This window comes from Chenopodium quinoa, unplaced genomic scaffold, assembly GCF_001683475.1.
Source record: "Chenopodium quinoa cultivar QQ74 unplaced genomic scaffold, ASM168347v1, whole genome shotgun sequence".
NCBI lineage: Eukaryota > Viridiplantae > Streptophyta > Magnoliopsida > Caryophyllales > Amaranthaceae > Chenopodium > Chenopodium quinoa.
This window is the reverse complement of record NW_018742410.1, coordinates 1,489,825-1,515,929: the sequence shown is the minus strand read 5'-3', so window position 1 is coordinate 1,515,929 and position 26,105 is coordinate 1,489,825. Positions and strand designations below refer to the sequence as shown.

At 35.2% G+C, this 26,105-nt stretch overlaps 1 protein-coding gene across 1 annotated transcript; it reads left to right on the top strand.

Annotated features, from left to right (window-relative positions):
- The first annotated feature begins 1,318 nt into the window (after nt 1-1,318).
- On the top strand, nt 1,319-24,264 carry LOC110705990 (formin-like protein 6). The gene is made up of 17 exons (XM_021883912.1): nt 1,319-2,102; nt 4,766-5,466; nt 5,645-5,866; nt 6,035-7,926; nt 8,022-8,151; nt 8,735-8,806; nt 9,168-9,266; nt 9,469-9,510; nt 9,743-9,823; nt 9,905-9,955; nt 10,084-10,165; nt 10,357-10,451; nt 16,986-17,057; nt 20,837-20,953; nt 22,558-22,626; nt 23,378-23,444; nt 23,604-24,264. Exons 1-17 carry the CDS (start codon nt 2,030-2,032, stop codon nt 23,792-23,794), a joined length of 4,056 nt encoding a protein of 1,351 aa, XP_021739604.1. The 5' UTR covers nt 1,319-2,029; the 3' UTR covers nt 23,795-24,264.
- The last annotated feature ends 1,841 nt before the right edge of the window (nt 24,265-26,105 follow it).

Here is a 26,105-nt window from a genome sequence, read left to right as displayed (position 1 = left end):
TCAAATAACGGAATAATATTTTAGTATATATTTATTTTTTTTGAAACACATTTTAGTATATATAATGTGTATGAAAAAAAATAAAATAATGGCCAACTAGAAAGGAATGTATTATATTGTAATTAAATAATACGCAAGAAAATTTGGCAAAAAAAAGACCTTGTGGGAAAGTTTTAACTAGGAGATGACAAGTGTCGTTTCGCCTTTATTATATATAGTTTTAAATTATAGATAGATTATAGATTCTTAGTTTCACCTTTAATATTTATAGATAGATTTTTTAAAACGTGTCTTCAAAAACTTGGCAATTACATTTTGTTATTGTAATTTCACACATTTTACATTTGGTGCAAATTGTTTTACTAATGTTTTTAGGGACTTTTTACCATATATTATTTTGTGAAATACAGTAATTGATCACTATTTTTTATAGCTAGTTTTAGAAGTACCTCAAGTACCTTGAAAATTTCAATTCTCCCTTCCAATTAATTGACGTAAAATTATGTCAAATTAAGTCTATATCGCAAATTATTCTCCATTACTTATATTATATAGGTATATAACTAACTAAAGATTTTGACCTAGTGATAAGTTAGAGTGTCTATGTGCCATACTACCATAGATTACATATTACACTAATAATACTACGTATGCAAATTTTATACTACCTTCGTAATTGGTATGTTTGGCTTTATCATGATTCACGGCCACATTTCACAATCAACCCATATTATAAATCCTTTAATTTGCTCCACTTTTTATTATTTGTAGAAACTCGAAAGCTTCATTGATTTTTTTTTTTTTTTTCTCTAACTTTATACCAAAGTGACATCTCATAGGATAAGAAGAAGACTATTTGCCTATTTGGATATAGTATGAATGTATGATTAGTGTCTAATCTTAATCATAGCTTAATCTAGAAAACCATGAATTAGGTTGAACACTTATACGTGCAATATACTAGTCTTTTCATTCAAAGTGAATAAAAAAGGTATAATGCCCACAAAAGCATAACATCAACTTAAAATTCTCCCAAAAGCAATGCAAAAAATTAATTGGAGCTTAACAACACAATTGACCCTTTGATTTGATATCAAAGTACTTAAAGCAAACTTTTATTGGTCAAAGCTAATAACCTATTCATATTACTTTCTAAATTATGGCTACCAATGTATCAAACTGGCAACCTTCTAAGATATGAAATCAAATTTACCTACATTATTGGTTTTTTTTTTTTTTTTTTTTTTTTTTTTTTTTTTTTTTTTTTTTTATAGAGAAATGAAATATTAGAAAATTCGACACATTTTTTTAGGAAAAGATTAGCCGTTATTATTATTGTAAATCAAAAGCCGTCAAAGATTAGCACATTATTTTTTAGTTTTTCTGCTTTTGCTTTGTTTTTATTTCCCTTTGGATTTGTTCCTCTCTTGAATCAAAAAAAAAAAAAAAAAAATTGTATTTGATTTGTTTTTTTTTTTAAGAGAAATGAAATATTAGAAAATTTGACACATTATAACACTTTTAACACTCTTAAATCCCTATAATAATATTTTTAACACCGATAAATCCCATGAAAAAAACCCATAAATCCCCCCCAATAAAAACAACCTAAATACTAAGAGTACTTCCGTATCGAATTATTCGTAACTGTTAGACATTTTATATCAATTTGTTGCAATTCAAAATAGAGGCAGTAATAGAAAACTCCAGGACAAAGCTCAGATCTCCCAATTTTCGACATTTTATCTATCCAAAATTCTAAAATTCTTTCTCTCTCATAGCCCACCACGTTGTGTTCCTCTCTTTGAAAGCGAAGTCATCTGTAGTTGTTGCAAGTGTGAAGGAGAAGAAAATAATAATGTTTTTTAAAGAATACCCTAGTAAATTGGAGCTTTCTTAGTTCTGCAGCAATTTTTTTAATGATCTGTTAAATTGTGCGTATATATAACGATCTGGGTAACATCAGATGAAATGGGTTGACATTATTTCTTGTAATTAGTTGTTGGATTTTCGATTTCAATTGGGAAAAATGGCGCTTTTTAGGAAGTTCTTCTACAAGAAACCACCTGATGGGTTGTTGGAGATTGCTGAAAGGGTTTATGGTATGTCTTTATTTTTGGTTTAAATTTGCAATTTTTGATTTTTTTATTCAACAATTTTTAGGATGATTTGATACGGGGTTTGATATTTTGTGTTGAATTTGATGTGATTGTAGTATACTTTTGTGGATTTGATGATTTGAACTTTGAAATGAGGCCTAGAAATTGATGGGGTTTGTTGGAAATTGCATCAACTTTTTGATTGGTGATTATGGTTGTTGTGAGTGTGATTAAGGGTTGCAGTTATTAGATAAATGCGAATGGAGGAAAAGGATATTTGTAGACAACCAAGGGAGATAAAAGACTTGGTTCGTGCAACCGTCCCCATACTTTTGGCCATTTCGATTACGGCTTTGGTATTGTTGAATGGTCTGACTAATCACCTTTGGACCTGCATTTGTTTCTGTTGAGCTATGGTTTAGTTGTTATTAGTGAGGGTGATTTGGAATAGCTCAGATACGGATCTTCTTCTGATTCGTATGTTACACAAGTATGGAGGAGTTTGTATTGTTTGTGTTGTGGTGTCATTGGATTATAATTAGTTGGACTGTAGCTCATGAATGCGGAATCGATTTAGCTAATGGCTGGAATTGTGGAAACCCATTTCTATAGTCTTTGGTTTGTAGTAGCAAGGCTATAAGTTATTTGGAATTCAACATTTCCATAAATTAGGTGGGTATATATCAGGTTTCAGTAGCTTACTTGCTGTGTATCATCTTAGCTAATTGGATCTTCCATGCTTTTTCTGTCATTATTACTGGGGTATTTGTAAGTGTAGTCTGGTTTTAGTCATATATAATTCTCAACTGATGCTGCTGAGTTTTGGCTGAGTCTTTTCCTTGCTAGTTATTTTCAAATGGCTGGTGATTGTCTATTTGTCTGTTGCGTAGTCTGGTTTTCTTAGAATATTTTATCAATGTGGGTTGGTTTTGGATAGTACTTAATCTCTATGTCTGTGCTTTATTTTATATGTTGCTGGAAACATGTTTTGTGAGATTTTGTATCTTCCCTATGTGGTCATGTGTATAAAGAAGTTTCATTGTATTAATAGAGTAAGGGTACGAGCTATTGATTCTAGATTTCTAGGTGCTAGAGCCTAAACATCAGATACTAACTAACTTGCATGAGTAGCTGTCTACTTGTATAATGTGGAGTAGAGTGTAATGAAATCATGATTGTTACATTCTTGATAAGAGGCTATGAGCTTTGAGAACCTTGTATTTGCCCCTTTTGGCTCACTTGTAAGTTGTGAAGTTAAGACAACTTATGCTACTTGTTCTCTTCACCTTGTTCAGGAACTTATTACTTATTCTTATTAGAATTAGACTAAATTGACCAAGGCTAGAAAAGTTTAGACCTCACCAGTGTGGTCAAGTTTTAGTCAAGTCAAGATATTGGGTCTGTATCTTCTTCTTATATTAGTGTGCAAATATGGTCAAAATTTAGTCAAATCAAGATATCGGATCTGTTTCTTTCTTCTTATATTAGTGTGCAAATGCAAATATGGTCAAAATTTGTCAAATCAAGATATCAGGTCTGTTGAAACTTGAAGAAAGCATTTCAAGTGAAGAGAACATAGTCTTAACTAGTGCAGTTAGTTGTCATCTTGGAAATTGTGGAATGGTTAAAACTGATGTTCAATATTGGTTATAAGTAATTTTACTCTTCATGATTTCGATGTTTTGGAAACTAGTCAGAAACAAAAGAAGATTTTGTTTTGTTACTAAAAGAAGTATAATTAGAGATGCAGATTGTGCCCAATTGCTGAGCATGGACATATATTAAATTTTTCTTGTTATTCACTGAACAAACTAATCTGTAGTTGAGGACCTTAATATATGGCCATATATATTTTACTGATTTTCTCCTCTCTTGTATGCTTTGCTTGTCTTTTTGAATCACTGTACCCCTCATGGTTATTCTCTAATCTGTGGTTCCATTCTATCTTGTCCTCTTTTTGGTACAATTTTTATGAATAGTCACATTTATTTTTCTATTAGGCTTGATATCTAAAAATAATATTCTTGTTGGTATCCTGGAAAATCGGGTGAAATTGTTTTATGGAAGAAATATAAACTGTCAAATAAAGTATAAATAGTTGTGGAGGGAGTAGCATTTGCTGTTTGTTTATTTGAAAAGTTGTTCATGATTAATTTGGGTGGGGAAATAAGGTTTGTGGACTGGTTTTAAATTAGTTATTATCATTTTAGGGAAAGAAGAAGATGGAAACTTATGTAAGAGTTATGAATAGTTTGTGCTACTTGTGGGTTTTTTTTCTTTGTTCTTGAGATTTGATTTGTCAATCTGTGCCACGCAGTTTTAGGCATAATGTCGTTCTTTTTCATCATTGGCCTTGAACATGTTACTAGACTTGGTCGTATTGATCAAGTTTCATTGTGAATTTGTTTTGAATTCGTGAATTTTTGTGTTTGCTCAAGTAATTTGGGTTTGGATGAGGATTGATTTCCAGCCGAGCTTTTTGTTTTCTCATTACGCATCCTTGCTTGTTCTCTCTAAATAATTTTATCTGTAACTGTTATATTTCTGTTATTCACCTGTTTGATAAAATGCTTTTGTGATATTTGTGACACATGTTTGATTCTTCTAGTTGAGGTAGCTGTTAAAGCTTACTGTCCTGATAATGAGATTTTGTTTTTGTTGCTTAGTCTTTGATTGCTGCTTTACAACGGATGTGGTGGAGGATGATAATTATCAAGGCTACATTGATGGAATAGTTAGTCAACTCCATGGTCACCTACCTGATGCTTCATTCATGGTTTTCAACTTTCGTGAGGGAGAGAAGCAGAGCCATATTGCGAATATGCTGTCGGAGTATGACATGACTGTAATAGATTATCCTCGGCAGCATGAAGGTTGTCCTCTGCTCACATTGGAGATGATTCATCACTGTCTGAGATCTGGTGATAGCTGGCTCTTGCTTGGTCAACGCAATGTTCTTTTAATGCATTGCGAACGAGGTGGTTGGCCTATTTTGGCATTCATGCTTGCTGCACTCTTAATCTACAGAAAGCTATATAATGGGGAACAGAAGACACTGGATATGATCTACAGACAAGCCCCTCGCGAGCTTTTGCAGTTGATGTGCCCGTTAAATCCAATTCCCTCTCAGTTGAGGTATCTTCAGTATGTATCAAGGAGACACTTGGACTCAGAGTGGCCTCCCCAGGACAGGTGCCTGACTGTGGACTGCATAATGCTTAGGCTCATCCCTAATATTGATGGGATTGGTGGTTGCCGACCTATTCTTAGAATCTATGGACGAGACCCTTCACCTGCTGCTGACCGAACTCCTATTATGCTATTTTCAACTCCAAAAAAAAGTAAAATTGTTCGGCAATACAAGCAGGTAAATAATGGTCAACGATTTATCTGTTTGTCCTTGTGATATGTTTTCCCTTATTGTCAATCTTTCACTGGTCTGTGTTTTGACTGGGTTGTAAGGTGTACTTTATTTTCTTATCTTTTTCTAAATGTTATGCTTGACTTCCTTCACTAAATGGCTTCTTCTTCCGAGTATATTTCAGGCAGAAAGTGAATTGGTGAAGATTGACGTTAATTGTCATGTTCAAGGGGATGTGGTGCTTGAGTGCATAAGCTTGGATGATGATTTGGAACGTGAGCAGATGATTTTCAGGGTTATGTTTAGCACAGCATTTATCAGATCCAATATTTTGATGCTTAATCGTGATGAAATTGACACCTTGTGGGATGACAAGGATAAATTTCCTAAGGACTTCAGAGCTGAGGTACCCACACTCCCACCCCTTTTGTTTTTGCATACTCCACTTGTGCGCGCGCGCGTGTGTGTATGTGTTTTTTTTTTGGTTTTTTTGGTTGTTGTGAGATTCAATGATTGATCTGAGTGTATAAGATAAAACTTGAATTTTGTTTTGGCTTTTTTCCTTTTCCTGAAGGTTCTTTTCTCAGAGATGGACTCTGCAACCTCTGGCACTTCTATTGATATGCCTGTTACTATGGAGAAAGAAGGCCTTCCTATTGAAGCGTTTGCAAAGGTGCAAGAGATTTTCAGCAACGTGGATTGGATAGATTCAAAGTCTGATGTCGCACTAAATGTTCTTCAGAAAATTACTTCATCAAAAGAACTCAAAGAGAAATTGGAGATAGCTTCTCATGAGAGTAAAGAAAGTCTTGTGGGTAATTTGAAATCACTTGTCCAGGAAGATAGCATCATGGGATCCTCAATAGGGACTCTTGAGAGGCAATCCCATTGCTCTTCTGAAACAACAGTAGACACCCATATTGGCCATATAGTTGGACAGAAGTCTGATGCTTATAAAGAAGGTGTTTCAAATATTGTCCGAGAAAGTTTGGAAAATGCTAGTCTGCCCGAGAAATCTAGCATTATTGCAGTATCACATCCTCAACAAATTGATGAGAAGCTCTCAAAACAGTCCTCTGGTCCTTCTCCAGATGATATAGTGGTTCCAAAGAAGGGTCTACCAGAGGACTTGCTTCCTGTTCTTCAAAAAACTACTCAAACAAAGATAATATCCCCACGTATACTTCAATCTTCCCGTTCAAGCTCTGCCATATACAGCAATTCCATGCAAGGTTCTCCAAAACCTATGCAAAGATTTCATAGTTCACCGTCTTCACTTGGGATTATGGCGCTTTTGCATGATAATGATACATACAAGAGTGATGCGGTTGCTCATCAGGGGGCAATATCTCCACAATCAACGGCTACTTCGGTCGCTTTTGTACCTGAAGTATCTAAACCTGGACAAAACGTTCTCTCATCATCTGCATCATCTCAACCACCAGCCCCTGCACTGCCTTCTCCTCCTTTACCTCATATTCATTCAGTATCACAACATAAAGATTCTCCACCAGCATTACAACCCCTTCCACCAGTAGAATCAGAAAATGATATTGTTTGTCGTACAAATCCATCGTCAATCCCTCCGCCCCCACCCTTGCCCTCTTTTAGATCTTCAACTGTCCAGAACACATCTCCTCCTCCTCCTCCTCCTCCTCCTCCTTTTGTGAATGCAGGAGGCACATTATCAGCACCACTTCCTCCCCCGCCTCTGCCAACCTCTTGTGGACAATCTCTTTCTTCAAATACTAGGGTTCCCTTGTCAACACCACCACCTCCACCTCCACCCCCTCCTCCACCTGTATTGCAGTCCCCGTGTTCTAGTGCTAAGACCATATTGTCAATCCCTCCTCCTCCTCCTCCTCCTCCTCCTCCTCCTCCACGTCTTCTGGAGAATGTTTCGTCAGCTATGGATTCAGATTCATCTATTAACAGCACACGTGGACCAGTCAAAGCTCCTCCACCTCCACCTCCATCTCCACCTCCTCCATGTCTCACTGAGAATGTTTCTTCAGCTACAGGTTCAGATTCGTCTAATACCAACGCATGTGGACCAGTCAAAGCTCCTCCTCCGCCTCCTCCACCAAAATTGCCTGTTTCTGTTGCTATTCCTAAAATGTCTTCTCTAGTGCCTCCACCACCCCCACCTCCTAAAGGTGCCTCTTCTAATGTTGGGTTCACAACTTCTCTTAAAACTCCACCAGTACCACCTCCACCAGGTCCTCTTGGGAAAGGATTGGCAAGAGCTAATAGTTCTGCTCAAGATTCTCAAGTGCCTGGTAGCAAAGGACCAGTTCCTCCACCCCCTGGACCCACTGGTTTAAAGGGTAGGGTCCCTCCTCGTGTTACTCCGAGGAATCAGGGTCAACCAAAAAAGAATGTAAAGCCGTTTCATTGGTTGAAATTAACAAGGGTAATGCAAGGAAGCTTATGGGCTGATGCTCAAAAACCTGATGAGGCTTCCAAGTAACTGTTTGATCCCTGCTTGATATTTTTTTTAACTGCACAGTTTAGTCCAAAGCTTACTGCTGAACCTTTGTAATAATTTCAATATTTGACAGAGCTCCAGAGTTTGATATGTCAGAACTTGAGACCCTCTTTGCAGCATCTGTTCCAAATGCAGACAAGGGGGTAACTGGAGGGCAATCGGGCCGTCGTACTTCAGGTTCTAAACCTGAAAAAATTCAGCTGGTAATTTGTGTTTGACTTTTAATGTTGGTTAGTAATAATAAAATCATTTTTTTGCTTGCTATTCATTAGTTTCCTTAGAATCACCTATTGTCAAATCCAACATCTGGCAGGATTTGCTGGGAGATTTAACGAATAAATAATTAGTATAGTAATTAATCTTTGGCTAGTGTTCTTCATTCAAACGTAGCATGTATTAGCTACTGAAAGGTTAATGAAAACAGACTCGAAGCATGCAATTGGTATGTTGTCAATTAGGATATTTAATAGCCTCCATCATAGTATTTGACTTCTTTGGGGCAAGGTCTTGTACATCTGAGCCTCTTGAGACCCTACCTCAGTGTGATTCATAGTTGATGAATTTGTTGAAGAAGAAAGTGGTGCACTATATTGAATCAAAACCTTACCAGTCAGCAAATTTGTTTGGGCTGAGCCTTGTCTCCTCTTATCTAGTGGATTAATTTCTTGGCTGTGCTTTATATATTATCTACTCTGAGTCTTGACATTATGTTATGTGCCTCTGCTGCCCTAGCAAACTAATGTATTTGCATTCTCTATTTGATCTTTGTCCATGGCTTTTCTGCAGATTGAGCTTAGAAGGGCTTATAATTGTGAAATAATGCTTACAAAAGTGAAATTTCCTCTGCCTGATTTAATGGTAAGGTCATAATTGTCGGTGTGCAAATAAAGCCTAGGGTTTGATGATAATTTCTATTGTAGAGAATTAACAGATAACTGAGGTTGCTGATTATTGTCACTCAGTAGTAATTAGGGAATTAAATCTTGGTTGTGGCTATGATCACGTTAACAGGTCTGGAACCACTTTGGCAGGCAATTCGGATGGTTTGAAACTGTCACAGCCTATTATGATGGTTGTGGTTACCTGAAAAACCTATAGTATGTGGTGGCACATGGCACTGCAGCCAAGATTTATATTCCTAGTAGAATATTTAAAACAGAATGGGTTTGAGAGGGTTTTTCATTAAATTTTTTCTTTTTTGGTATCAACTTTATTGCAGAATTCAGTACTTGCTTTGGATGATTCAGCTTTGGATGTTGATCAAGTGGAAAACCTTATAAAATTTTGTCCAACAAAGGAAGAAATGGAGCAACTGAAGGTAAGTTATTAGACAGAGGCAAGTTTGGTCTGGAATGATCCATTAATTTTTTATCTTTCTGATATTTGTTTAAATTATTGTCTATTTATGTTGTGGGACTATATTGTCCTTTTTAGAAATCATTGTTTTTATTTCTTGTTTACAATTTTTTGAACATTTTGTCTTTCTTTAAGTCTTATGTAAAAAATTCTGTCTGGTTCAGGGATACAAGGGTGATAAAGATAATTTAGGGAAATGTGAACAGGTTAGTCAATTCTTTTTCTTCTTCTATATTTAACTTTTTAACCTTGCACATCAATGGTTTTAAACATCATTGGAGACCAAGATCAGTTAAGCTCAAGATGACATAGTACCAATTAAATTAATTCGATGCTTAGTATATGGTTATGTTGGGGCTTGATTTAATTTGGTTGCTGCTATATAATGTTGAAATAGGGCATTTTGATTTATGTATATTCTTTTTAATTCTGAAACAGTTCTTCTTAGAGTTGATGAAGGTGCCTCGAGTGGAGTCAAAACTAAGAGTTTTTTCATTTAAGATACAATTTATCTCTCAGGTTTGTTGATTAATTTTCATTATGATCTAGTTCTGCAAACTTTGTCTAGATTGTTAATCTGTGTATTTTTAATAATTTCAGGTGTCCGATCTTAAAAAGAATTTACAGATAGTGAATTCTGCATCAGAAGAGGCAAGTGTTCTCCGTTGGGTCTTGGCCATTTCCATCGCCTTGTTGGTTGTTGGATTTTTTCTTTAGTTTCTTTCCCAAAGTGTTTATTACATATGTGATTATGCAATGACATGTCTTTCCATTTTCAGATCAGATCATCAGTAAAGTTGAAAAGAGTCATGCAAACAATTTTGTCTTTGGGCAATGCATTGAACCAAGGGACTGCTCGAGGTGGGCCGAGGTTTTTTTGATTTATTTGAATCTCTTTCTTATATTTTGTGTTGGTTACAGGCTCTTCTTGTAATTATCATTCACATCTGTTGCATATTCTAGATGCTTCCACTTTATAGTTTTATATATTCAGTTTTTTTTTTTTTTTTTTTTTTTTTTTGGCCTTTGAATATCGATGAACATGCCTGCAGGTGCTGCTGTTGGGTTTCGACTGGATAGCCTCCTTAAACTCACAGATACACGTTCTCGGAATAGCAAGATGACTCTTATGCATTACCTGTGCAAGGTAAATCATTTTTCCTAAGTAATTTTGCATAATCTTCATATGGCAGTAGATACAGTGTGGACAATTTGACTCTTGTGCCAGCAAGCGCAATATCCTTTTTTTGGTTCTACTGGCTCTACTCTATTTGTTTATCTTGTACATCCTGGTTATGAATTATAGTCTTTAGATGGCAGTAGAAGTAATATGGAAAATATAGCTTTTGTACATGTTAACACACTAATCTTTCCCCCTTTATTCTTCTTGGCTCGTCTGGTAATGAGAAATGAATTTCTTACTAAGCCTACCCTGCTTGTTTATCTTGTGCACCCATATAAAGTGTTATTATATAACTCTCCCTCTGTTAGTAAAATTAGTCACAAACTCCTTTCATCTATAATTTGCTGATGACCTATTCCCTCCGTCCCTTATTGTTTGCTCTATCTTCATTTTTTTATGAGTTTTAAAACTAAGACCACATATTTCCAGACATTTATAAGAAAAAAAATTATTATCTTGTTAGGTCGTAGCAAGCAGTTTCATTATATCAATTTTGTTTTTTAGATTCTACTAACACGTTTAAGATATTAAAAACCATGAAAAAGTAAATGGGGCTACATTAAGGGAAGGAGGGAGTAAGATGTATTTAAACTAAAATGCCTATTTATTTAAATCTTATATCCACTATCAAGTTAGCTGATCTCATTATACTTTGTCGCGGTACCTTTTTTTCAAGGGGACATTTATTAACCCTTTAGAACTATTATGTGTTGTACTAGAATACAATGGAAGGGGTAGGTTTGGTGTATTGACTCTTGGAGTTATGTGTGCGAAATAGTATATTCAGTCCTCCGCTTTACCAACTGAGCTATTCTGACCATTAATTTGCCTTTTTAGCGTATCATTTTCTCATTTCATTTTATTTTTATTACTTTATCATGTATGTCAATGAATAGGATGAAAGGTATTACAAAGTCCTACATAGGTACTAATAGTTGGTTCAAAGTTAACTATAATTTTACTGAACCTGAGAGATTTTAAAGCTTTTAAAAATGAGACTATTGATTGTTACTGAAATTGATGGCTTAGTGAGAAGCCTTGCTGGTGAGCTACTTTTTCTTAATAATTTTTGGAGCACCATCCTTGATGGAGTATGGATTTGATAAGAAAGTGATGTGGGCTTAGCCAGATTACTAAGGGATACTAAATTCAGTTTTTCTTTGTTAAGGTAGTTGATAAAACTAGGAGAATGAATATCATTAATTAGTCAAAAGAGAGGGACGGTTCTTAAAACTATTGTTAAGATCATGTCTTTCTTTTTGATTTGGCCTATGTTGGAGGAAGCAGAGAGATCCTATTACTAGTGTTAAGGTAGAGAGTTTCTTTAAGGAAGAAGGGTTCCAAATGCTGTTTTAAATTTGGGGGATGACTGTATGGTTTCCCTTGTGTGTTATCAAGAACTATAGGAATGATGAACAAGGATTTTCGTAAAGTGCTTTAGTAGGTATATGAAAATGTGGTTGTCGGAATTTATATCTGCATGAGTTGGGTATTTATTTCTTTTTAACATGAGAAAAAGAATGGTTCGTGAAGTAAAAAAGTTTTAGGCTAGTTAGCTTTCTACTCTTTTCACTTATGTGTGTACTCCCTTTGTCCCAAAATATTCTTGAAACTTATCATGACATGTAGTTTTAGGAGGTTATTGTAATAGACTAGCTATTGGAGGGGCACTTTGGGAAGTTTAGTATTATTAGGTTAATAGTCTTTAGCCTTAGTATAAATAGAGGGAGAGGGGAAAGGAGGAGGTAGGCAGAAATTTATTAGGGAAACCTAGAGAGAGTCATGGCCTAAAGCCATTTTGGAGAGTTGTGAGCTAAACTCAATATTGAAGACTAATAGCCTTAAGCTATTAACCCTATCTTTTGTAATCTTTCAGCCATTATCAATCAAAATTCTAGCTTTAATGTTTAGTTACTTACATTACTAAACCAGAAATATTAAGCCAAAAAATCAGAAAGTGGGTTCCTTGGTGATTTGGGTGGAGAAGTGGCCACTTTCGAAAGTGGTTTTACAGGGGGTTTTGGTAGGCCAGGGAAGCGTGCGGACAACCTCTACAGTGGTGGGGGAATTTTCGTGAAGGGAGGTCAAGGCAACTTTGCTGGCGATTTTGGTAGTGGGACTAGTGAATTTGGAGGTGTTCTTTTTTTCATGCGAAGAGGAGAGGCTGGTGTGTTCGACGGAGGTGGGAAAGAAGGGGTTTTTGAGAAAGGCGGTGCCGACAATAGCGGATCCGGCGGTGGTCCAGGTAGGCCTGCCGGAGAAGGTTGTGAAGTGTGCCGGCAAGGTGGTGGGAGAAGCGGCGCAAGTCGAGGTGGGTCTGCCAGGTGAACAGATTCACCGCCACCATTGGTTGCAAGAAGGGGTGGTGACTTCTCTGGTGGTTTTACCGGCGGTGGGTATTTGACCGGAGGTGAAGCAGGAGGATGGTTTCAACGGGAGTGGTTACTTGGTGGGTTCTTGAAGTATGCAGAAGGAGCAGCTTTTGGCAGAAGTTTGACTGGAATCTTCTTTGGCTTGTGGAGGAAGCCAAACATGGAAGGTGCTAGTAAGGGTAGAATCGTAAATATGAGATTTGATGACGTGGCAAAGAATGAGAATCATGCTGAGATTGCTTACTGTTCGCATAATATCTTCTTAGCCTTGGAAATGAATCTATCATTTTTAGAAGTCAGGTTTTTATTTGAGCCCATTGCAACATGGCCCAAATTTCTAATTCATAGCCTGAAGCCCAACATTGCCCAGCAATCCTTATTTCCATCCAGCATCCTTTGTTTAAAGTCCTTTACCTTTTATTTCCTAAAGTCAACATTGCCCAGCAATCCTTATCTCTACACTTCTTGCTTCAATGCAGACACCACTTACTCTACCCATAATTCAATTATCCTACCTGACAAGCTACAGCATTTTTCAGTTTCTTATGCCATGTTAAGAGTACTAATCTTCAACAATGAACAGAAACTCTCACAGCAGCTCACTCTCAGTTTTGGCTTTTTCAAGAGTTGGAGCAAGCATCAATGTTGCCGAGGCCAGAAATTTAGTGCAAACTACTATCCACCTAGAGGACAAGGTGGAACTTTGGGCAGCCGGTATTGTAATAGACTAGCTTTAGGAGGGGCACTTTTGGAAGTTTAGTATTATTAGGTTAATAGTCTTTAGCCTTAGTATAAATAGAGGGAGAGGGGAAAGGAGGAGGTAGGCAGAAATTTATTAGGGAAACCTAGAGAGAGTAATCGCCTAAAGCCATTTTGGAGAGTTGTGAGCTAAACTCACTGTTGAAGACTAATAGCCTTAAGCTATTAACCCTATCTTTTGTAATCTTTCAGCCATTATCAATCAAAATTTAAGCTTTAATGTTTAGTTACTTGCATTATTAAACCAGAAATATTAAGCCAAAAAATCAGTTCATTACAGTTATCTGTTGTTTGGTATCAATTACTCTCTTTGTTCGTTAAAATTTTCTCATTTTCTTTTTTAGTCTATTTTTAAAAGATTGTTTCATACCATAAATTTCTTTGAAGAAACATAACTTTACTCTCATAGACATTACTTTTGGTCCCATCAATTTTCTCTTTACTCAACTCCACCTAACCTCTCTTTTGATATTACCTTACTGGTAGTGAAAGGTTCATTAGAACTATGTGAAATCATTTCCTTCATGAGTTGTTTATTTTTCTTGGGATCCAGTGAGATTTGATATGGAAAGTGGCATAGTTACTTTAGATGCTCTATCAACATTACTTTAATATTTCCATTTAGCATACTCTTGTATTTTCCATCTTCTTTCAAATTCCCTTCTGAAAGAATCATGGGAAATGCTCTATTTCACGGATGAGGGGAAGAGTTGGTTTGCATAGCTATGAAGGATGGATGCTTATGTTATTGGTAGAATGTTCTTAAACGGAATCAAATTTTACACTCTTCATGGAAATATGTCATGGGCATCCTTTTTCTTTATGGATTTAGGATTGAAAGGATATGTAGAATAAAAAATTAGAGAGAGGAAGCCCCATGTCTCTTCTCCTTAGTTTTGCACTCAACAGTCAGCACTAGGGGCGAGTGTAACAGACTAACAGGGTACCTTGTCAAAATCCAAGGAATGGGAACCGGAACCGGAACCGATGAAAAATGAGAACAAAATATAATTTTTTTTTTTGGATACTCATAAGTCACAAAGTCACAAGCTTAAAATTCTTACAAATCACAAACACATCAAACCAACTCTGGTTGGTTAGGTTTTTTTTTTTAATATTGGGCTTGTATTTATATATGTTTTTTAATATTGGGCTCGTATGAATTGGGCTTAATTGACAGGTTCTGATTTCAGTTTAGGGTACTTGGAACTTGAACCTGGGCTAACAAGGTACCTTACAAGTTCATGTTCCAAAAATTTGAGAACCAGAACCTGTTGTAACAGGCTCCCGATTTTATTACCCGGAATCGGAACCTGTGTTTCTATTTTGCTCACCCCTAGACTCATCACTATACATGATGCCTAAGAGAGTAAGAAGTTCAATCACAAATTCCCTCGTTACAAGTACTCAAAAGTAGTATCTAGCGTGTTGACTAATTCGCAATTACATCAAACAATTATGATTCTCTTAATAGGCAAGTGTAGATGAGGGACTTATTTCGTTTAACTTGTAAGGCTTTTTATTCGCATTTTCATGAATTATGTTTGTCTGTATATGTGCAGTTATGAGGAGAGTAATTATCTATTACATTTTTTTTTTTAAAAATATGATTTATGCAGTGGTTACATATCTTGGGAATTATTTTTTAAACAAAAATATTTATCATGACCTCATGGGTGTCTTGTAACTTTGGGAGGAATATTGAGGTTTTTTGGAGACCTCTTTGCCAAGTTGCTTTTTAGATTTTCTTGGTAGAGAATAATGATAAAACCTTTTGGAGTAAGTGCTTGGGGATTAGATAGGGTTTACTTTGCATTTCTTTGGTGTTGTTTTATGGAAGGGGGTTTTTCCTAGTTTGTAAAAAATAAAAAGTGGCATTAGGACTTAGGAGGTATTTTGGAATTACTTCCTCCTATTTTTTAGATGACCGATAGCCCTTGGTACACTTTTTAAAAAGAGGAGAGAGAGTGTATAGAGTCTTCAATTATGCTTTGTTTAAGAGTAGTCAATTGATTAATCCTGTTAACTCACCACTAATCACCACACCAACCAGTCACCACAACAATCGAGACTTCATCTTCAACTTCTTCCCTGTTATTGAATCTGAATTCTCCGCCGCCATCCAGTTCTTCCTCATTTTCAACCCCTTCTCTCTCCCGGGCCCAAAGTCCAGACCACATTCTCTTCCGCTGACTTTGATTTCTTCATCTTCAACCCCTCTTATCTTTCTTTCTCTCTCTTCCTCCTCTAGATTTGACCTCTTTGATTTTCTTTCTTTCTTTTCTCTCTCAAAAAATACCAAAAAAAGTGGTGGTGGGTTATATATGTACATTGCCAATCGGTGGTGAGTGATTTCAGTGGAGGTGGCAGTTTGGTGGAGAGCGTTAATTTCGGCGAGGAGAGAGAAAATAGATCGAGCTCAGGGTGAAGGTGGTTTTCAGCGAGTTGGGGTGTTCGTTCGGTGAGGAGGATGGTGATTTTACTGCTTGTGTGTTTTCGGCTGTCTGGGTGGTGGAAGACCCGGAAGGTGGTTCGTTAGATTGGGATGGTGTTTTGTTAGACTGAGGTGGTTGTTAATTGATACGGTGGACTAGGTGGTGGTATAAATATAAAGGACTGGGGTGGTGGCTCGATAGGATGATTGATGGTGGTTGTGGGAAAGTTTGTGTAATTATAACTTTACTTTAAAACTTTCCATTTATGTGTTAAAAAAAAACTTTCCATTTATGGTATAGGTCAAGTATTGGTGACATTTTCATTTTGAGAAAGTTTGTCAAGTAAAGATTAAAAGAACTATAATCATAAATTATACTCCCTCTGTCCCTAATATTTTGCCCTATTTAACAGTTTAACTTTTAATGGTCTTCAAGACTCATCTTAAACCGGATTTATCTCCATTTTCATGTGTTAAAATTATAAAAATCATATGTTAATAAAATATACAATGAGATGAATCCTACAAGTCCTCATATGACTATATCTCTTTTACATTAAGAGTATCTTATGATCAAAGGTTATAAAGTTTGACCCATAGTTTTGCAATGGGTCAAAAAATTAGGGACAAAGGGAGTATTTATTATGTGTGCTAATTGTTTTGGGATTGTTATGTGATTAAATTTGATCATAGCTATGACGTATATGAAGGGCATAATGGTAATTACTGTTTTGTGGATGTATATGGATTAGATTTTAAATAGTCAGAGTTCCTATGAATGATCTGTGTAGCATCCTGCCCTTTTTATTTGTTTGCTTCTTTGTTATGCATTATGAAGTGGAAAATTTTCAAGAGTGGCCTCTAAATTAGGCTTTGTTATTTAATATTGTATTAAATTTGGCGCACTGTGAAATTCTTCTTGTTAAACTGCAGATTCTTGCTGATCAACTACCTGAGGTATTGGATTTTCCAAAAGATTTGGCCAATTTGGAGGGGTCAACAAAGGTATATAATCTTTGTTTCATTGATGTTGTCATTATCATACATTTTTACTGCTTAATCTAGTTTGTAAGTAAGGGATAATAAATATGCTGAATGGTTGAAATTATGTTATGACTATGTGCAAATCCTGTTTTATGTGAATATTTTTAGGTTGGATAGGTTCCTATATGAAGTAATGAACTGTGTTATTTTGTATACAATTAAATTATTGCCATTGTTTATTTGGCATGCTTTCATAAAGTCTCTCTTGAAATCAGATACAAGCAGGGGAGGTAGAATCATTAGAGAAGCTACATTTCTCTTTGCTGAACATGTCAAGTGTTTTTCTGGATTGGAATTCAAGTTCAGTTATAAGTGTTAATGAAACTCACAGAGGGAACTATGCCTCCTATCCAATCTTAATTACAGACCTTGTTCAGATTCTCACCAGTGACTTTGCTACATTAAATCCATCAGTTTCTCGAATTTTTCCCAAGGCTGACCTTATTGTTGTTCCATCTATCACTCCTAATAAAAAAAACGCTGTGATATTTTCCTGATATGCCCAATATTGTTCCCCAGCTATATGTTGATGGTATGATAACTGTAGCATTTAGTGCTTGTATTACTGCTCCGGCAAACTCTTACCTACTGCAGGAATGACAATTATCATGATAAGAGATGAAAAGTTAGAACCCCCCCCCCCCCCCCTTTATTCCCAAAGGAAAGGGGTCATATATTCTATGTTAGGAGGCAATAATACATTTATAATTTAATACAACTCCCTTAGGAGTTGGGAGGAGTTGTCAAATCTTGTGATTAGAAGGAAATAAGCATTAAATTGTACTCCCTTCACTCCTTTTTGCTGTTCAAGATGCTTTTTCACAGCTAGCCACCTCTTAATAGCCGTTTGATTTTTTATACATTTTATTTTTTCTACTGATATTTTATAGAAAGTAGGTAATAGATAATGATTTTTCAAATACACCACTATAATTTTTTTTTTTTTTTTTTTTTTTTTTTTTGGTTTTGTATTGTTGAGTATTTATGGCTAAAGTTTTTCTATGTGATTGAAATATTCCAACTTCGAAGCAGGGAACCAAGAGAGTGATTAATTTACATTTCTAAGTCTCAAAACATATCCTAGTTATAAGCATTTACATGGCCTTGCCAAGTAGGAGAACGCCATTCTCACGGTCAACAAATACAAGCTGCCGGCTTTTGGTTTTGACTATTCGTTTGAAAGAAAAGGCGAAGAAAAGAGGAAGACAAGAGGAGCCAAGGATAAGATGGTGGACTCTAAGGGATGCAAATGCTAAGGTTTTTACGAAAAAGGTAATCAAGGAGGCGGATTGGGATGGAGAGGTGGATCCAGACATGATTTGGTTACGAATGAAGAACTGTTTCCCGAGAGTGGCCTAAGAGGTCTTAGGGGAATCAAGGGGAAGAACTTCGATGCAGAGAGATACCTCATGGTGGAATGAAGAGGTGAAAGCAGTAATTAAGAAAAAAGGGAATGCTATCAAGCCCTTGGGAAAATGTACGAGTGATGAAACCTTTGCAGCGTATAAGGAGGCTAAGAGTAAGGCAAAGGCGGCTATTCGACAAGCAAAAGAAAAGGCTTGTCAGGAGGTTTATGAAAAGCTTGACTCCAAGGAGGGAGAAAAGATTATTTATAAGATGGCAAAGAGAAGACAAGAGGTAAGGAAAGATATTGGCATGGTAAAGTGTGTTAAAGATAAGAACTAAATTGTCCTAGTACAAGATGAGGACATCGTGGAAGGGGTACTTCAATGAATTATTTAATGGAAGTAATGCATCAAGGGTCTGCATTAAGCCCTTTTCTTTTTGCAACAGTTCTAGATGAAGTAACTAGACCAATTCAAGATGAGGTTCCATGGTGTATGTTGTTTGCGGATGATATCGTTTTGGTGGATGAAACTAAAGATGGGGTTAATGCCAAGTTGGAACAGTGGAGGCAAAGGTTGGAATCTAGAGGGTTTAAGCTAAGTCGGAGTAAGACTAAATATTTGGTATGTCGCTTTGATACTCAGAGGGGGACAAGTGATGAAGTGGTGAGTTTGGTGGGAATTTGGATAGAAAGGAATTGACCATGAGTGAATGTTTAAGTATCTTGGGTCGATCTTCCGGAAAAATGGTGACATTCATCAAGACGTGGCCCACAGGATCAAGTCGGGGTGACTTAAATAGAGAGCGGCCACGGGAGTGTCATAAGACCAGTGTTGCTTTATGGTACAGAATGTTGGGCTTTTAAGAAAGAGCACATTAAAAAGATGGAGGTTACAGAAATGCGCATGTTAAGGTGGATGTGCGGGAACACTCTAAGAGATAGAATTAGAAATGAGGTTATTCACAAGAAAGTAGGTGTGGCATGCAATAATTACGGGAAAATCGTATGCGTTGGTTTGGGCATGTAAGATAGAGACCCAGGATGCACCTGTTCGAAGATTGGAAGAGTGGGACCATGGAGGGGTTAAACGAGGGAGAAGGAGACCGAAAATGACTTGGTTGGAATGAGATAGGAAGGATATGAAGTATATGGATTTGCATGAGGATGAAGCATTGGATCGTAAGGGATGGAGGAGGAAGATTTTTGTGGATGACTAAACGGAATAATCAAATTTGGTTCATGTAGCCGACCCCACTTATGGGATTAAGGCTTTGATTGATTGATTTATTTATATAGTTATTGAAGGCTTCGGGTGAAAGGAGAAAAGAATTGAAAGATATATCTAGTATAATTAGACCCTGTTCTATTCGGGTTTTTGTTTTTATTTTTTTTATTTTTTATAAAATAAAATAAGTTCAGATAATATATATATATATATATATATATATATATATATATATATATATATATATATATATTTGATGATTTCACTTATGTTTAAATAATATTTGTATTTCTTTGTGAGAAATCCTCGGTCTTGCCCTCCCAGTTAGTTCTACTCACTGTTTTGCCCTGGAATTGTACTAGTACTGAGACTGCCACTGCTGTTATTGTTAGCTGCACTGCTGTTAGCATGCCACATCATTGCTGCTTGACTTGGGAGTTTGAACAACTATTCTCATTTATAAGGAAACTACTTGATTCATTTGAAAGTAACTTGTTGCTGTAGAATCCACTGAAGAGGTCCCCTGGACACCTTATTATATGGAGTATAACTTCCCTTGAGTGAATTGAAATTTAGGATTTTATTGCAAGACAATCAAACTAAGATGCTGACAAAATATTTTGTTAAGTATCTAATGGCCTTCAGGCCATGAAGTTAAACCTGCACCCTGTCCATAGAATTCCCTTCTGTAGCATAAGTTGAGAGGATCTGATGTGGAAGGGAAATATATATAGCTTTGGAGCATTTCCACTGTATACATGACTATGTGTGTTCTTTTCAAGCTTATTCTGAAATCAGAGTAGGAAGAACTGAAGAAGTCCAATTTAATATGACATTTAGAGAGGTGCATGACCTCTGCTTTATTTGAACTATATCTATGTCATCCTTTTAACCACAGAAAAGGCCTTCAGCATGGTGCTTGATTACTAGCCAACTAGGTGGTTAGTAGATCTGATCTTGCACTGTAGCAGTAAAAGAATTGTATTGTACGTATACATATATTGTCAGATACCTTTTTCATCCTGTATTATAGGAGGAGCTGTTTATTTTCACATCCTATATAATAGGTGCAATATATTTTCTCATCCTTCGTAATAGAAACTATAATTTACTTCTCCTATATCAACTAATGTGTATGCATGAGATTTATCAACATTTACATTGCAGATACAACTTAAAATCTTGGCAGAGGAAATGCAAGCTATTAGCAAAGGGTTAGAAAAGGTTGTTCAAGAGCTGACTGCCTCAGGGAATGATGGCAGTATCTCAGAATGTTTTTGCACGGTTAGTGTTTAGTTCTTACTTTGTAGTCCTTTGTGCTCATTTCTGTTATTAAAGATCATATGGCTCCCTAGGTGATCTTTGGTTCATCAGCTTAGATCAAAGCACCATGAAATAATGAATTTCCACTCTGATCTTTCATTTGGACTTTTCTTAATTTGTCATTTATTTTGTGTTAGATTAATGTTTAACGGCTTTAACCCGTGTGGACACTTTTCTTGTACTTTGGTGTGCAAATATTTTGTTTGTTATTGAATCTTAAATGTGCCATTTTTTAGGCTTAAACTATTTCATTAATTGATAGTCATACTACAACATATGTATCTTATTGGATCAAATAAATTATCCCTTGTAAAATTATGATCGTTGTATATCTGATCTGTTTGTTCTTCATGCCCTCTTTCATGTCGCTGCTTCATACAGCCTTTATAATGAATGTGCGTAAGTCGCAGCAAATAAGTGTTTATTATGGCTGAATAACCTTTGTGCTCCTTGGTTTGCCTTAGAAATAAAGAATTTATGATGCATGTGGCCATTGCTTCTTGAAACTGCCTCATTTGTGAATACTACTAATAATCTGCGAGGGCCAGACTGATTCTAGCTCAGCCTCAACAAGAAGATGGAATTGCTGAAATAAGGAAAGAATAACTAGGCAATTAAATATTTATGTGGTGTTGATAATCAAGCTGAATTACACCAAATACAGGCTAACCACTCATTTGAGAGGAATGACACTCCCACACTACAAGTCTGTTATCAAATTTCAGAATACTTTCTCTGTCAACTGCTTGCCTATTTATAACATTACTGACTTACACAAAACTCAGATACCTAACTAACTTCTTTACTGAACATTCACAAATACCCCTGTAATTAACTCGGAAATTATTCCTCTCTCATTCTCTCACTATCTTATAGAATATGTTTGTATGTTCGGGGGTCTGTATAGACTGTATTGATTTCCTGCATTATCTTTGCAGATTTGTATCCTCTCTCCTGTGCAGATTAGTCTATTGTTTTTTTTTTTTTGGTGTTTAGAGAGCCACAGGGGCAGGTGATGAGAATCAACATATAACTATAATTCATTGACTGATGGTCACTGATCTCTTTTGAAGAAAGAAAGTTTGTTTCCGAATCATCATGCTTAAGTTACAGTTCACCAAAAACTATATACCCTGTTTCACTGTTTTAGTGTGTTGTCTTGGGAATATGAACATCAATTGCTGTAAAGATCACATAAACCACATAATTACGTCACACTTATCATGCTCTTAATTTGCCACTATGCCCTAATGACAAATTTAAATTTAAATTTAAATTGCTGTCCTGTTATCCTGGATTATGTTCTAAGAAAATTTATCTTTGTCACTTTATTTGCATTCTATAGAGATTCAATAGTCCTTTGTTTTTAGTGACAATGTGAATAAATCCTCAAGCGCCAGCCAAAGTTGACCTGCTTGATTTGATTAGTGTGCGAATAAGCTAAAAATGTTATGTGCTCTCAAAATCTCAAGACATCTGAAGATTCTCAACTGCTGAACATAGTGATTTACAAAGTTTTTTATTTAATTATCTTTTCAAGTTCTTTTTAACTTCATTTTGAACAGATCTTGAAGGGGTTTCTTTCTTACGCGGAAGGTGAAGTGAGGTCCTTAGCGTCGCTTTATTCTATCGTGGTATGTTTATATTGTTCCTTGAGGCTTCATTCTTTTGAACTTATCGAAGCTTATATGGATTTATTGATCGATCTCATTTTTAGTTTTGAGTTGAACTTGAGTAGCTCTTATGTGAACTTATACAACAGCAATAACAACAGCAGCAACAACAACAACGTCAAAGCCTTAGTCAAAAATGATTTGGGGTCGGCGAACATGAATCATCATAAGGAAATGTCCGAGAAGGAAAATGAGTATAGCAAATAATCAATTGATTAAAAGCTGGAAAAAAAGTGTGTAAAGTAAAAAGAGAAAGAGTATACAAATAAAATTTACAAGTTTTAAAAGAGTAGTAGGGGATAAAAAGGAGAGGAAAAACATTATCTTATGCAAACTTGTATGAATATTTTTTTCATGATACTTGTTTCCATGGTAAAAGGACTAGCATTTTGTTTTTTCATGTTAATAGAATGAGATTTATGAGAATAGATGTTTCGAACTAAGGTTTTTGGCTATTCAGGGAATGGAATATGATCTCTGCTTTCTTGCTAGAACACTACGAAGTATATTGTAGCTACCTCCATTAGCTGATACAACCATGTAGTGAAATTGCTGCTCTTTTTGAAGGGCCAATTGGTGTTCATTCATTCAACTAGTGGTGACTTATTATGGCTACTCTTTTTCATGCTGAAAAAAGCTTACATAGGCCTTAGCTGAATTTCTCTGGTTTCATACGATATTGTAATTAAACCCTTATGATATATGTTTTCAGGGTAGAAATGCTGATGCTTTGGCTATGTATTTTGGTGAAGATCCTGCAAAGGTTCCATTTGAACAAGGTACAGATCCACACTTGCTAATAATGTATCTTTGAAGGGCCAAAAAAAAAAAAAAATCATTTAAATGTGATTATGATTTTTTTTTTTTGGTCTTTTGGCCACTTTGTCTGCAATACTAAGAGCCACTCAAGTATTTATTAATTGACGTTTTGGCTGCAGTTGTGTCAACCTTACAGAACTTTGTTAGGATGTTCCATCGTGCACATGATGAGAACTGCAAACAGCTTGAGTTTGAGAAGAAAAAGGCAGAGAAGGAAGCTGAGAATGAAAAGTCGAAGATGAATGGTCGTGCGAAGGACCCTGACCACCATGTGCAGCTGTCCCCTCGGAAATTTGGCACCGTGAAATGAGCAATCTATTCATAGCCTAACCCAAGGGCCATCAATTCACAAATCTCTTAATGATTCTGCCAGAGGAGAGCAATAGAAGCTAGTATGCTCAATGTTGTGACTAGTCAGGAAATACACAAAACTCTAACAGGGAGCTAGTGAGGTATTTGATGGCTTCATTACACATAGATTATTGATAATGTACAGCGTAATTCATTTAATTGTAGTTAGAAAGGTTAGATTATATGGCTAGTGATTTGATTATTATGGGTTCTTTTAGAGCATTAGCTGTAAATTTACCCATCTTTGTTGGGTACCATTCTTTGAAGAATATGTATATCAGGGACGTCAGTTTTTCATAGTCCCCTATACGACCGAGGTGATTGTAACAGATGAACAACACTATTGGTGTAAAATCATATACCATCTGAATATTTTTGTGAGTTACTGTATTTTACAGCATATATCTATCAATAACTATATATACTAAAGGCGAAACCAGAAATGACACTTGTCATTTTCTAGTTAAAAATTTTCCCGCCCTTTTTTTCTTTCTGTTTTTTTTTTCCCCAAATTTTAATGACATCCATTTTATAACCTAAAAAAATACTTATTTTCATTTTGATAACAAATTTAATTCAATTATACTCAATTACTTTTTTTTTTACATATATTCTACCTTATATACTAGGAAAATTTTAGTTACAAAAATACTAACATAGATTAAAAATAGGGTATTGGAATATATTATTATCCAAGATTATTCTAATATTATCAAAAAAAATTCTCCAATAGCATACTTTGGGTAAATCTTAAAATTATACATAACTTTTATTAGAATATAATAACCGAACAAAATCATTTTGTTATAGCATACATAACATATATTGAAAAATTCAATCTAATTACTTTATACATTCATGTCCTACTCACTAAAAATAAATTTAAAAAAGTTGATTACGGAATATTAATTATCCTAAAGTAAAAATAAAATCAACTAAATTTCATATAATGCCAGTCAAAGTGTGTCAATAAAATATAAGGGCAAATGGACGTATAGGAGTTTGTGGGTACTAACCTAAGCTAATATTTTCATTCTCTTATATAAAACTTTATAGCTTCTAAATTTCTATTAATATTTTATACAATCAAATTCAATAACCTTTACGTATTTGGTATTGGTATAAATTTATATTCAAGCTATTTTGTTACAAGTATTATTTTTAGATAAATTATCGTTGAATTACCACCATTATTTGTAATTTATTTGTTGTAAACTTTAGTTATGACCGTGCATGGCACGAGACTTAACCTAGTTTTCAACTAAAGTCTCATATTCTAATTTTCGTCTTTGAATTCTATTTTAGCTAACTGCTGAGTCAACTGACTTTTGTGATACTTAGAACGAAGCTGATAAAAAGAACAGAAAGAAGAGCAAGTCTTACATGTGCAACTAGATAAATGGTAAAAAAAAATTATATAAACTCAAGTGTAAGGTGCATTCAAGGATATTTTCTACTTATTTTAAAAGTATACTTCGTAATTCCTCTACTTTATTTTAATTGCAACATACTACGACGTGCATATTAAGAAAATAGGGTATAAATAAGTAGATAGTTTTGTCAATCAAATAACTTTTCATTCTTTTACTTTTTAGTAGATTTCATTTCCCATTTATTTCTATGTTTACCAAACGAGCATTAATATAATCACAAATATATATAATCACAAAAAATTAAACATGACTTGGATATTACCTAATATAGAAAGGGGTATGCTTAGCATTATAATGCATCTATATAGAGAAGTGACGCATGTTCGCAACTCGGACCCAGTATATTCCACCAAGTCTTCAATTCATACTGGAGGCAGTAGGCACTAGTCTAGTCTATCACTGTAAGTAACTAATGAGATTTGTCATACTTCGTATTTTAACTTCCTATAACCTAATTTGCTGTTGTATTAGCTTGTCTTTAACACTTAAAAAATAAACATATGTAGTAAATGAAAAACTTAAAATAATATAAAGTAATACTCTCTTCATTTCACATTATATTAAAGTTACTTCATCGCAAATAAATAGGAGAGTATACAATTTAGCGTATAACATTGGCAACATGCAAAATATTCAACATAATTGTCAATTGTGTTTCACAAAAATGATTTTTTTTTCATTTAATTTTAAACGTCTCAGTCGTCTCCACAACTGAACTATTTTCTCTATTCATACTATAGATGATATTTTTGGTTCATATCCCATCCTATTATTATGATCAAGACAAAAGTTGATATTGATTGAATTTTTTTTTTATTAATTTAATTTGTTTTTGAA

Coding starts and splice junctions, on each gene's coding strand:
- LOC110705990 (XM_021883912.1), top strand. CDS start 2,030: ATGGCGCTTTTTAGGAAGTTCTTCTACAAGAAACCACCTGATGGGTTG. Junction 9,267..9,468: donor AAGAAATGGAGCAACTGAAG/GTAAGTTATTAG, acceptor TGTCTGGTTCAG/GGATACAAGGGTGATAAAGA. Junction 10,452..16,985: donor TTATGCATTACCTGTGCAAG/GTAAATCATTTT, acceptor GTTAAACTGCAG/ATTCTTGCTGATCAACTACC.